The 12,432-nt window shown below is 43.9% G+C and overlaps 1 protein-coding gene across 2 annotated transcripts in view; it reads right to left on the reverse strand.

Moving 5' to 3' along the window:
• Nucleotides 1-12,432, reverse strand: part of TMEM131 (transmembrane protein 131) — a 184,766-nt gene that overhangs the window by 126,205 nt on the left and 46,129 nt on the right. For both annotated transcript variants that reach the window (XM_084638837.1, XM_084638836.1), the window contains exon 3: nucleotides 1,957-1,997. In XM_084638837.1, coding sequence (XP_084494963.1) covers nucleotides 1,957-1,997 — 41 coding nt within the window. The remainder of the gene's footprint in view (nucleotides 1-1,956; nucleotides 1,998-12,432) is intronic.

Below are 12,432 nucleotides of genomic sequence, written 5' to 3' on the forward strand. Positions count from 1 at the left end.
CTGTGGGGCCATGCGGGTACCCATAGCAGTGCCGCTGATTTGAAGGTATACGTTGTCCCCAAATGTAAAATAGTTATGGGTAAGGACAAAGTCACAAAGTTCAGCACCAGGTTAGCCGTGACATTATCGGGGATGGTGTTCTTGTCAGCTTGTAGTCCATCTTTGTGTGGAATGTCTGTAGAGGGCTTCTACATCCATAGTGGCCAGGATGGTGTTATCAGGAAGATCACCAATGGATTGTAGTTTCCTCAGGAAGTCAGTGGTGTCTCGAAGGTAGCTGGGAGTGCTGGTAGCGTAGGGCCTGAGGAGGGAGTCTACATAGCCAGACAATCCTGCTGTCAGGGTGCCAATGCCTCAGATGACAGGGTGCCCAGGATTTCCAGGTTTATGGATCTTGGGTAGTAGATAGAGTATCCCAGGTCGGGGTTCCAGGGGTGTGTCTGTGTGGATTTGATCTTGTGCTTTTTCAGGGAGTTTCTTGAGCAAATGCTGTAGTTTCTTTTGGTAACTCTCAGTGGGATCGGAGGGTAATGGCTTGTAGAAAGTGGTGTTGGAGAGCTGCCGAGCAGCCTCTTGTTCATATTCCGACCTATTAATGACGACAACAGCACCTCCTTTGTCAACCTTTTTGATTATGATGTCAGAGTTGTTTCTGAGGCTGTGGATGGCATTGTGTTCTGCACGGCTGAAGTTATGGGGCAAGTGATGCTGCTTTTCCACAATTTCAGCCCGTGCACGTTGGCAGAAGCACTCTGTGTAGAAGTCCAGTCTGCTGTCTCGACCTTCAGGAGGAGTCCACCTAGAATCCTTCTTTTTGTAGTGTTGGTAGGGAGGTCTCTGTGGATTAGTATGTTGTTCAGAGGTATGTTGGAAATATTCCTTGAGTCGGAGACGTCGAAAATAGGATTCTAGGTCACCACAGAACTGGTTTATAACATTCATAAACCAGTCGGAGAACACTTCAGTCTCTCTGGTCACGCAATTACAGACATGAAAGTTGCGATATTACAAGAAAAAAACTTCAAATCCAGACTCCAGCGAGAGACTTCTGAATTGGAATTCATTTGCAAATTGGATACAATTAACTTAGGCTTGAATAGAGACTGGGAATGGCTAAGTCATTATGCAAGGTAACCTATTTCCCCTTGTTTTTTCCTACCCCCCCCGCCCCCCCTCAGACGTTCTTGTTAAACCCTGATTTGTGCTGGAAATGGCCCACCTTGATTATCATACACATTGTAAGGAGAGTGGTCACTTTAGATAAGCTATTACCAACAGGAGAGTGGGTTTGTGTGTGTGTGTCGGGGGGGTGGGGGGGCAACGGGACCTGGATTTGTGCTGGAAATGGCCCAACTTGATCATCATACACATTGTAAGGAGAGTGATCACTTTAGATAAGCTATTACCAGCAGGAGAGTGGGGTGGGGGGAGGTATTTTTTCATGCTTTGTGTGTATAAAAAGATCTTCTACACCTTCCATAGCATGCATCCGATGAAGTGAGCTGTAGCTCATGAAAGCTTATGCTCAAATAAATTGGTTAGTCTCTAAGGTGCCACAAGTACTCCTTTTCTTTTTGCGAATACAGACTAACACGGCTGTTACTCTGAAACTTAACTGAATTGTTTTTTATGGGTACAAAGGTGTTCTTTCCTTCTCACTTCTTCAGAATACATGAAGTTAGATGCTCAGTAACAGGATGTTTACTACACATTAGAATGTTTAGTATTTAAAACATTAGCCAACTAAAATTTCTATAATTGAGATAGCAGACATGAAGTTTGAACAGATTACTAAATGAAAGATTACAATATTTGGATTTAAGACAGCTTACTTGTAACAGTGACTTGCACAAAAACAAAATCTATTTTTTTTTTTTTTTTTTACATCAAGAATCACAAATTCCCCAGTGGGGAATCTGTTAAAAGTGAACGTCTTACTCTGGAACACAACCTTACCTTTTCTGTTGATATGAGCTGAGGCCAATACTTGTGTCGGTCTATAACAAGAAGAACGAACAGTTAAGGTTGCAATGCTTGATATCAAATATGTTTTCCATATAAAAAAATACAATGCTAACAAGTAATTAGAACAGTCTTTTAAAAGACAGTGGCAAGTTCCGAGTCTGGGGTGGGAAGTCGAAGCCAGTATCTGCCAACTGTCTACCTCCAAGGATATCAACAAGTCAAGCAACTAACACAAACACCAAAGCACCCTGCAATTCTGGTCAGAAATCAAGGAGTCAGTAATGATTCCTGAAATCTTAGGAACATGGAAAACTAGGAGGTATGTAGCAGTTCAGGAAGATTGAAAAGGGAGGAGAAAAAAAATCAGAAAGGGCAACATTTTATGGGCAAGAGAAGAGGGAAGTATGGCCACTCTAACCTACCAAGAGATAACTTGGGGGTAAGAAATGCTCACAAAGGACATTGTATAAATCAAATAAAAGTCAAACATAAGTTGTACAAATAGAAAGTTCAGTTAGCAAATAGGATTGAGCTTTAAGTTTCCAATACAATATCAGAAAACAAGTTTAAAAAGCCCATTTAACCACTAAAAGTAATATACTACAGATAACTCCAAAACAAAATTTGTTATGAAGTCCTTTTAAAGATACAGTCTCTGAAAAGAAAAAATATTCAGTATTAAGGAACTGAATTTTTGCTTTACAAATCTCAGTATTTGATGAATGCCACCATTAAACCAGGATGTCAAGAGTACACAATGAAGAGTACTCTTTTCCCTTTTGGATATCCATAGTTTTCAAAAATTTCAAGGGTTTTTTTTTTTTTTTGTTTTTTAAATCTTTTGGTTATATAGGATTGCAATTGGTGCAAAAATCGCAGACTAGATAGTATGTACATCAAGGATTTATTTGCAAATTCACTTGCTAGACCCTGGTACCAGCTAACAAGCTTTAAACAAACACAGACACACCTGGAAGTATTACAGAGGCAAACTTCCTCCTAAAGTTAAAGCAAATTGTGCTTTCCAGCAACAAGGAATCATACCGTATTTTATTTTACTACACAGCATACTTTGGGTTGATTGACAAATTGAACTACTACTTACTTTTCTGGCAAAAAACAACTACCTTTGTACTATATAGCTGTGGTCTTTAGCTTGTAAGATTTATTCTCTCTCTCAAAACCAGATCTAACTAAACTCTCTGAGCTATGATGTCTGAAAGGCTCTAAGAATTGGTACACAGCTTACTCAGGCTTGGCTAGAAAATTTAATTGTTGCTGAAAGCCCAGATCCAATCTATCTTCCCCCTCCCCAGTTAAAAATGTCTAATCAAAGTGCTAACAGACAACACATTCAGATAAAAGCCTTGGCATCAGGTAAGCCCAGCAGAACATTCCTTCGTAGTCCCCTACCCCACTCTTCCAAGGCATTATTTGCATGAGTGACATCAGCTAGACCCATCCCCTTCCACAATGACCAGCAGGTGTTCTGCTGCTCCCTCAGGTCCTTTTCTTCCTCTACTCCTGAGGAAGCACATGCATAGCCACCCTTTTCTATGACTGGCAGTACAGAGCTGTTGTGCTAGATATTCAACGCATCCACAAGTCCTCTATTGCACCCTATCCAGAAGGAAGCAAAATTGACAACAGTTCAGAAAGCACTTTTGTTTGTCCTAGAGATCTGGGCAACAGGATAGTGTTAGGATATAGATATTCAGGCCTGTCTGTAAAGGCCTATACCCTAAGAATTTAGGTGTATTCTTATCACTTGGCTAGTTATAAAGGTATAAAAGAAAGAATCAAAATCACTGTCTGCCGTTGTAAGAGCCTTCTCTTACTGTGACAGTCTGAGGCCCTGTGCTTAGGCTAAGGCCTTTGGCTAAGCAGCAGAGGCAGCCATAAGCTGGGAAGCAAACGGTCACATCCTCACATTCCAACCTAGTCACACTGAAATAAGGTGCTACTGGGCTGTTAGGAATACAATCCTGTCCTGATAATGCCTATTGCCTCCAGAGAAAGGGAAGTGCCTAGAAGATGTAAAAGGAAACTTAGTTTGATAGCATCCTGTCTGGCAAGAATTCACTTATCAATAGCTGGGATGTGAAATCCTCATTCCTGTGTTTGTTCTATCACTGTAGTCCCCATTTCCCCATTGTTTGTCTATATAATCTCTGTCTGGTTCTGTGATAGTTCCTGTCTGCTGTATAATTAATTTTGCTGGGTGTAAACTAATTAAGGTGGTGGGATATAATTGGTTACATAATCATGTTACAATATGTTAGGATTGGTTAGTTAAATTTCAGGAAAATGATTAGTTAAGGTATAGCTAAGCAGAACTCAAGTTTTACGATATAGTCTGCAGTCAGTCAGGAAGTGTGTGTGTGGGGGGGGGGAATGGGAAAGGGAATGGGGTGGGGAAATTGGAATCATGTTTTGCTAAAGGGGGAAATGGGAATAGGGACACAGGTAAGGCTCTGTGGTGTCAGAGCTGGGAAGGGGGACACTAAGGAAGGAAACTGGAATCATGCTTGCTGGAAGTTCACCCCAATAAACATTGAATAGTTTGCACCTTTGGACTTTGGGTATTGTTACTCTCTGTTCATGTGAGAAGGACCAGGGAAGTAAGTGGGTGAAGGAATAAGCCCCTTAACAGATAGTATCAGTCCAAGTATTGTACAACCTTCAATCCATTAAACAGCACCATCAACATCATAATATCTTCTATTCAAAGGCTTTAACTAAGCATCATTTATGTCTGAGGAGTGTTAAAATTATTACTATCAATGGATGAACAGAAGTACAGAGATGCCGACTAGCCAATAGTCATAGTGACCAACAGTCTGGGATCGAAGCCAGAGGAGGAAGTTACTCACCTTGTGCAGTAACCATGGTTCTTTGAGATTTATCTCTATGGGTGCTCCACTGTGGGTGTATCTGCACTCCTAATCAGCGAATTTAGGTAGTGGCGTCTGTTCTGCCCGCACATGAGCCCTCCCTCATGGTTATCTAGCACTGCATGGGCAAACCACCCTCAGTTCCCTCTCTACCGCAGAGCCCCTCATCAAGAACTCCAAAGTAGAAGGAAGGAGGGTGGGCTGTGTAGCACGAACAGGGACACATCTTGAAGAACCATTATTACTGCACAAGGTGAGCAACATCCTCTTTGAGTAGGGTCCCTATGGGTGATCCTCTGTAGGTGACTTCACAGCAGTATCCCCCATGGAAGCCTGGGGCTTCAGAGTGCAGTCTATTATTGACAATAGTATTGTGTAGCCAAAGATGGCATCAGAGGCTGAGTCTCAAGTGATCATGTAGTGTTCCTCGAAAGTATGGGCAGAGGCGCAGGTCGCTGCCCTGCAGATTTCTGTGATGATGACATCTTTAACAAATGTGACCGAGGTAAAAATGGATCTCATGGAGTGCATGCAGATTCCTGATTGGGCACCAGGTTACACACATGGGAACAGTGGTTAATGCAACTGGAGACCCATTTGGAGAGTCTTTCACTGATATTGCAGAACCTTTGGGTGTTTTCATGAATGAAAGGAAGAGTTTAGGAGACTTCCTAAAGTCCTTAGTCCTGTCCAAATAAAACATTCAGGATCTCCTAACATCAAGTGAATGAAGCATTGCCTCCCTGTTGTCACAATGTGGTTTTAGGGAAAAAGTGGGAAGGTGACTGAGCTGGTGCATATGGATGGACAAGATTATCTTGGGGAGGAATTTTGGGTGTTGCTGCAGGGTGATTTTGTCTTTAAAAAAGACTGAACAGTGGCTGCACCATCACTGCTGCTATTTCCCCTATTCATCGCGCTGAGTCATGCCCTCTAGAAATGCTGCCTTTGTGGACAGGCAGTGGTGCTGGAATGATTTTTATAGTGGGGATGGTGAAGGTGGAAACCCTGTATTTGGGTTACTACTACTTCAAGATGGGGGCAGCAGCACCCCCAATTCCAGCACCTATGTGGACAGGTGTAGGAGAGAGCAAGTGGCTATAGGTTCAAAGGGTAGTCTAGCTGGGGTTTTCAGAACCAGACTGAGATCCCACATTGGAGTGGGTGGTCTAACGTGCAGGAAGTCCCATGCCCTTGAAGAATCTGTGTGTTGGATGGGCAAATACTCAGCATCTGTCCACCCAATGGTGTAAGGCTGAATTATATTTGCTAGATGTACTTTAAGTAAGCTAAGATATAGACCAGTCCTTTTAAGGTCTAGAATATAGTCTAGGAGCAAAAGGATGGAGAAAGATATCAGAGCCACTTGTTTGGAACTGCCTCAAATTTGGAATAATTTCCACGTCTGCAGGTAAGTGAGATGAGCTGTCAATTTCCTAATGTGCAGTAACACCTCACCTGCTCAGAGCATTTGCTTTTTAAGTTTTGGAACTATGAAGGAGCCAAGCCTGGAGCAGGAGGATCTGTAGGTTGAGGTGAAGGATCTGTGATGTTGCACCTCATAATGCTTTATAGAAATACGCTTATGAGTGTAACTATGACATAACTGGAATATGTTTTATGCTAGATATGCAATGTAACATATCTTTGCAAAGGTTATGTTCTACTGAATGTATTCATCCTATTCGTATGCATGTATCATTTTTATATCTGAAGTTATGAGCATTAGCTCTATACTTGTATTTAAAGTGTTTGCTGTAGAAAGCAACTAAGGCAGAATTGGTCAACATAGTGTGAAGGGGTTATTAAAGTAAATGGAAGTACTTGGCTAACAATGGACCTCGATAGACGCCAATCCACATCTGAGCTTTCCTGGGAACGTTCGGGCTAACATGTGGGCAATGGCTCGACCTGTAGAGAACTGAGTCATGCATGGACATGTGACTTGCCAATGTGACTCCAAAACTCCATCTTGTAGCTGTGATTCTACAAAGAGAGAGGCTATACAAGCCCCTAGAAATTCCTCCATTTGGTCTTCAGCTGGCACAAAAGATAGCCTCTCCAACCCAAAGAGATGCCTGAAAGAAACTGGAACAAAGCACAGTAACTACATGGGTGTGAGTGTTTGCTGGACCCAGACTAGGACGAAGTCTAGTCTGTAAAAGAGGATTGGAACATCTCTGAGGGTGAGATTTACCTGCATTTAGTTTCTTCCTGTATTAGCCTTAGACTTGTGTGTTTTATTTTATTTTGCTTGGTAATTCACTTTGTTCTGTCTGTTACCACTTAGAACCACTTAAATCCTACTTTTTATATTTAATAAAATCACTTTTTACTTATTAATTAACCCAGAGCAAGTATTAATTCCTGGGGGAGCAAACAGCTGTGCATCTCTATCAGTGTTAGAGAGGGTGAACAATTTAGGAGTTTACCCTGTATAAGCTTTATACAGAGTAAAACGGATTTATTTGGGGTTTGGATCCCATTGGGAACTGGGTATCTGGGTGTTCGAGACAGGAGCACTTCTTAAGCTGTTTTCAGTTAATCCTGCAGTTTTTGTTGGATGTAGTTCAGACCTGGGTCTGTGTTTGTAGCAGGCTAGCATGTCTGGCACAACCAAGTCCCAAGCTGCCAGGGAAAACGGGCTCAGAGGTAGTCTCGGCACATCAGGTGGCAGTTACCAAGGGGGTTTCTGTGACCCAATCCACCACAGGATCCATCTGTCATTTTGGGAGAGCAGGTGAGCAATAGATTGAAGACGAATTGGAGGATACACTGCCACCTGTCCAAAGTATGTGTACCACACTTGCCTCAGCCAAGAGGAGGCAATCAGTATGACTTTTGCTCTGTCTGTCTGTCTCCTCAATAGCACCTTTGACATAAGAGGGAATGGAGGAAAGGTATATAGCAGCTCCCTGCCCCATGGGAAGATGAGAACATCTCCTAAAAACTGTTTCCCCAGTCTGGCTCTGGAGCAGTAGCAGACATCTCTTGTTGCGGTAAGTAGCAAACTGGTCTATTGTCAGGGTTTCCCATAGATTGGCTATGCCATGACGCACTGCTGGGTTCATCTCCCATTTGTGGTCATATGAGAAATTCTGACAGACAGACTGCTGTCACATTTTGTACCCTGGCAGGTAAGCAGCTGAAATGAGTACATTGTGGTGGACGCACAAATTCCAAAGTTACAGTGCTTCCATGGAAAGGGAAGGTGATCTGGCACTCTCTTGGCGATTGTCTGTCAGATATATGGTCTGTCTTAACTTTTGTGTGAGAAAGTGTGCACTAGCATTTCTGACCGCTCTTAATGCCAAAAGATTGATATGGAGTACCAATTCTGTGGGAGACCACTTGCCCTGGACTTTGCAGTTGTTTAGGTGGGCTCCCCAGCCTATTAGAGAGGCATCTATTGTTAGAATCAGTGTTGGTTGTGTGAATGGGATGCCTACATGGATGTTGGATGGTTCTTTCCACCAATGCAGGAAGCGTTTGACCCTGAAGGGCATTGACAGCAGCTTGTTTATCCCATCCTTGTTTGGAGATTAGACAGATCTGAGCCATATCTGTAAACATCTCATGTCAAAAGGGCATGTAGCATCACAAATGTGCATGCCACCATATGCCCAAGAAGCTAGAGGCAATTCTTAGCTGGTGTTGATGGGCTGGCCCAGACTGTCTATGAGACTCATCAGGGTGTTGAATCTGTGAGGCAAAAGGAATGCTCTCACTTACACTCCGCCAAGCTCAACGCCAATAAACTCCAGACATTGTACGGGGGGGATCAAGGTTGGTTTCTGTTTGAGGTGTTGTACAAATATGCACATGGTCGTCTGGGTGGCTTACAGGGCGTCTTTGAAGGAATGTACCTTGAGAAGGCAGTCGTCCAGGTATGGGTAAATGGCAATACCTAATGTTCGTAGATGTGTCACTACGACGGAGAGGACCTGGGAGCAGACAAGGCTGAATGGGAGCATTCTGTACTGATAATGGTCTTGCCCAAAGGTAAATCGGAAGAATCTCCTGTGGGATGGTCGGATTGAAATGTGGAAGTAGACATCTTGTAGGTTGAGGGCTGAGAACCAATCTCCTTGCTCCAGAGATGGCATAATGGCTGCTAGTGTAACCATCTTGAACTTCTGAGCCTTCACCTATCTAGTATGGGTCTCCAACCTCCCTTTCTCTTGAGGATCAGGAAACACCTGGAATAAAACCCCTTGCCTTTGAGGTGAGTGAGGACTAGTACCATGGCCCCTAGGCATAACTGGTGGTCTATTTCCCAACTTAATAGTCTCTCGTGAGAAGAGTCCCTGAAGAAGGATGGGCAGGGAGGGATGTGAAATGGATCAGGTAACCCTTGAAGATAATCTCCAAGACCCACCTGTCAGAGACTATGTTCTCCCAACTCCCGATGGAGAGAGTCAGGCGACTTCTGAAGGGATGTGGAAAGTCTGTACGTAGCAGCTATTGTTGTTGCAAGGAGTGGTTGGGGTCTTTCACCACAGCTAGAGGAATTCACAGAGCATCATCCACCCTCTTAGTGAGATCTTGGAAAAGCTTAAAATCATCAGCTAATAGTGGAAGATGGCGCATTACCACCTTATCTGGTGAGGAGGAAGAGATGTTCATCGGTTGAGTAGTTTCCACCTCTAGTCTGGCCTCCTGCTCCTTGAAAGTTTCTTCCTGGGGCTCTGATTACAGAGGCCATAGGGGGAACGTCTGGTGGTCTCCCTGTGGAAGACACCAGAAGTTTGAGAAGTCACAGTAAGGCCACTGGAGGGAGTACCCACAGGTGACCATATCAGGAAGACTGGAGAGCGGAGGATGGGTATAGCAGAAGAGGTCCCAGATACTGTATAATGGTGGGTTATGGTATGAGACCAGAAAGAAATTGTCATCCTGATCACGGTCTGGCTCCCTGCTGGAGTAGAGTGGGGCTGATAGGGTCGCTGGAGCTGAATGCCCCGGTGCCACTGGTGATTCCGAGGACTGAGACATGCTCAGATTCCAGAGCTCTGGTACTGAGTAGCGGGAACTACTGTTCCTCTGCAATCACAAGGTCCCTGGAGAAACGGAACTTGTGTGATTCCACTATTGCAATCAGTACCATCAGGGATTGCCGGTGCTGACTCATCTGTACTGATGATCTTTTATGGAGGGTGCATTATGACAAGGGCTGCTTTGTGCCAAGGATTTTTCTGTTGGTACCAATTTTGTAGAGAGGGTATGGTCTCTATTCTTATCTTCAGCAGGCAGTGCCACCACTTCAGAGCCTTTGCTCCTCAGGTCTTTAGGCATTAAAGCAGAGTTTGTACCCAATGGTCCTTGTGTTTTCTGGGTACCGTGTTTTGGAGCCATTGGTGTACAGGTGACTGAATGTGCCAGGAGTCTCCTCTGGCTGCTCAAGAGCTCGGTTTGAGGGCTTGCCGCCCTTTCTCTAGATGCTTTGCCAGGGGGAAAATCAGCTGACTTTCTCTGCAATTCTCCCTCTCTGGAGGTTGAGGGCTCCAGGGACAATCTTTGTCCTGGAGAATAGTCATGACCGGGGGGGTCAGATGCTGGTGTGACAAGGCGGACCAGGCTCAGAGGCCCCCGCTGGAGGCCTCAGGGTCCTGCCACATCTGTCCCATGAAAAACAGCGGAGTTAAGTCCTCTGGGCAGCCTAGAGAGATTGTGAAAGGCTAGGCAATCAGAGAGGCTGCAGGGAGACCCAATCAAGGCCCAGGAGAGCCATATAAAAAGGAGCTACAGAGTCAGACAGTTCCGTGCTGAAGCTGAAGGAGTACAGATGGTGCTCTTGGCTGGCCAAAGGTAACTGCAGCATCACAGGCCTGGTCTACATTACGGGGTTAGGTCGAATTTAGCCACATTAGGTCGACTTAAAAATGACTGCATCCACACAACCAACCCCATTCCATCGACCTAAAGGGCTCTTAAAATCAACTTCTGTACTCCTCCCCGATGAGGAGAGTAGCGCTAAAATCGACCTTGCTGGGTCAAATTTGGAGTAGTGCGGATGCAAATCGATGGTATTGGCTTCCAGGAGCTATCCTAGAGTGCTCCATTGTGACCGTTCTGGACTGCACTTTGAACTCTGATGCACTAGCCAGATACACAGGAAAAGCCCATTCCTAATATCTGATTTGTGTCCATTTATCCTTTTATGTAGGGAGAGTCCAGTTTGGCCGATGTACATAGCAGAGGGACATTACTGGCACATGATGGCGTATATTACATTGGTGGACGTGCAGGTGAATGAACCGGTGATGGTGTGGCTGATCTGGTTAGGTCCTGTGACAGTGTCGGTGGTATAGATATGTGGGCAGAGTTGGCATCGAGGTTTGTTGCATGGAGTGGTTCCTGAGTTAGAGTTACTATTGTGCCGTGTGTCGTTGGCTGGTGAGAATATGCTTTATGTTGGTGGGTTGTCTGTGGGTGAAGACTGGTCTGCCTCCCAAGGCCTGTGAAAGTGAGGGATCGTTGTCCAGGATGGGTTGTAGATCACTGATGATGTGTTGGAGAGGTATATATTTATTTTATAATTATATGGTAAAAATGAGAAAGTATGCAATTTTTCTATAACAGTGTGCTGCGAGACTTCTGTATTTTTATGTCTGATTGTGTAAGCAAGTGGTTTTTAAACTGAGGTGAAACCTGGGGGTACACAAAACAAATCAGACTCCTGAAAGGGGTACAGTAATTTGGAAAGGTTGACAGCCACTACTTTAGAGGTACTACAAAAGGATCAGAAACTCTAAGAAGAACTATAAAGTAAACACTATCAAGTATAAAGAGAGGTAAGTAAGCAAACTGCTGTCTCAGGACAAGGGAAGGTGAGAAGAATTGGAGTGTGGTTCACCCGCACAGCCCAAGATAGCCTCGAGGGAGACCACGAGAGAGGTAGAGTGCCTGTGCAGGCGGAATGGACACTGCTACCTAAATTCTCTGATTAAAGGTGCAGGGACACAGATTCATCTAAAGTAAAGCACCCATAGGGACACTACTAAAAGAAGAATCTTCACTTTCAATCCCTTGTTCTGATCACTAGATGGTACTGCCTCTGAACTGAGTCATATGGTGGCTTAGTAAAAACTTGACAAAACCTCTGAATGATGCCACTGGATGATGACATCTGGCAGGGTTAGGTCCAGTAACAAGACTGCTGAGAAAGACTTACCCAAAACTATCCCATCCTTGCCAACCAGCCCTAGCTGTCACAACTAATAGGAGCAAGTTTTATGATGCCTTTATTCTTCAGCAGATAATATAATCTTAAGTGAGCCAATTTCCAAACTTAAACAAGAAACCTGATGTCAGTCTTGAACCAAGATCTTTTAGACCAATTTGCAGCCAGGAGCAAATGTTGGCTAGAATTAAACTTCTGAACATAGAGGAATAAATGGAGATGTTCCTTCAACTTATTTGAACTACTGAATAATAAGTACTTCTGTAGCTACTGCCATAAGTTATGTCTTCTACTCCACTTGTAATTAAATGTCTTATATATACACACAAATTTCTTATCTTAGGCTTTAAAACTAAATTTAAAAGATTATGATGCTTCATACACTAAAAC

Source organism: Lepidochelys olivacea (assembly GCF_965140295.1).
Source record: "Lepidochelys olivacea isolate rLepOli2 genome assembly, chromosome: 1".
Lineage (NCBI taxonomy): Eukaryota > Metazoa > Chordata > Testudines > Cheloniidae > Lepidochelys > Lepidochelys olivacea.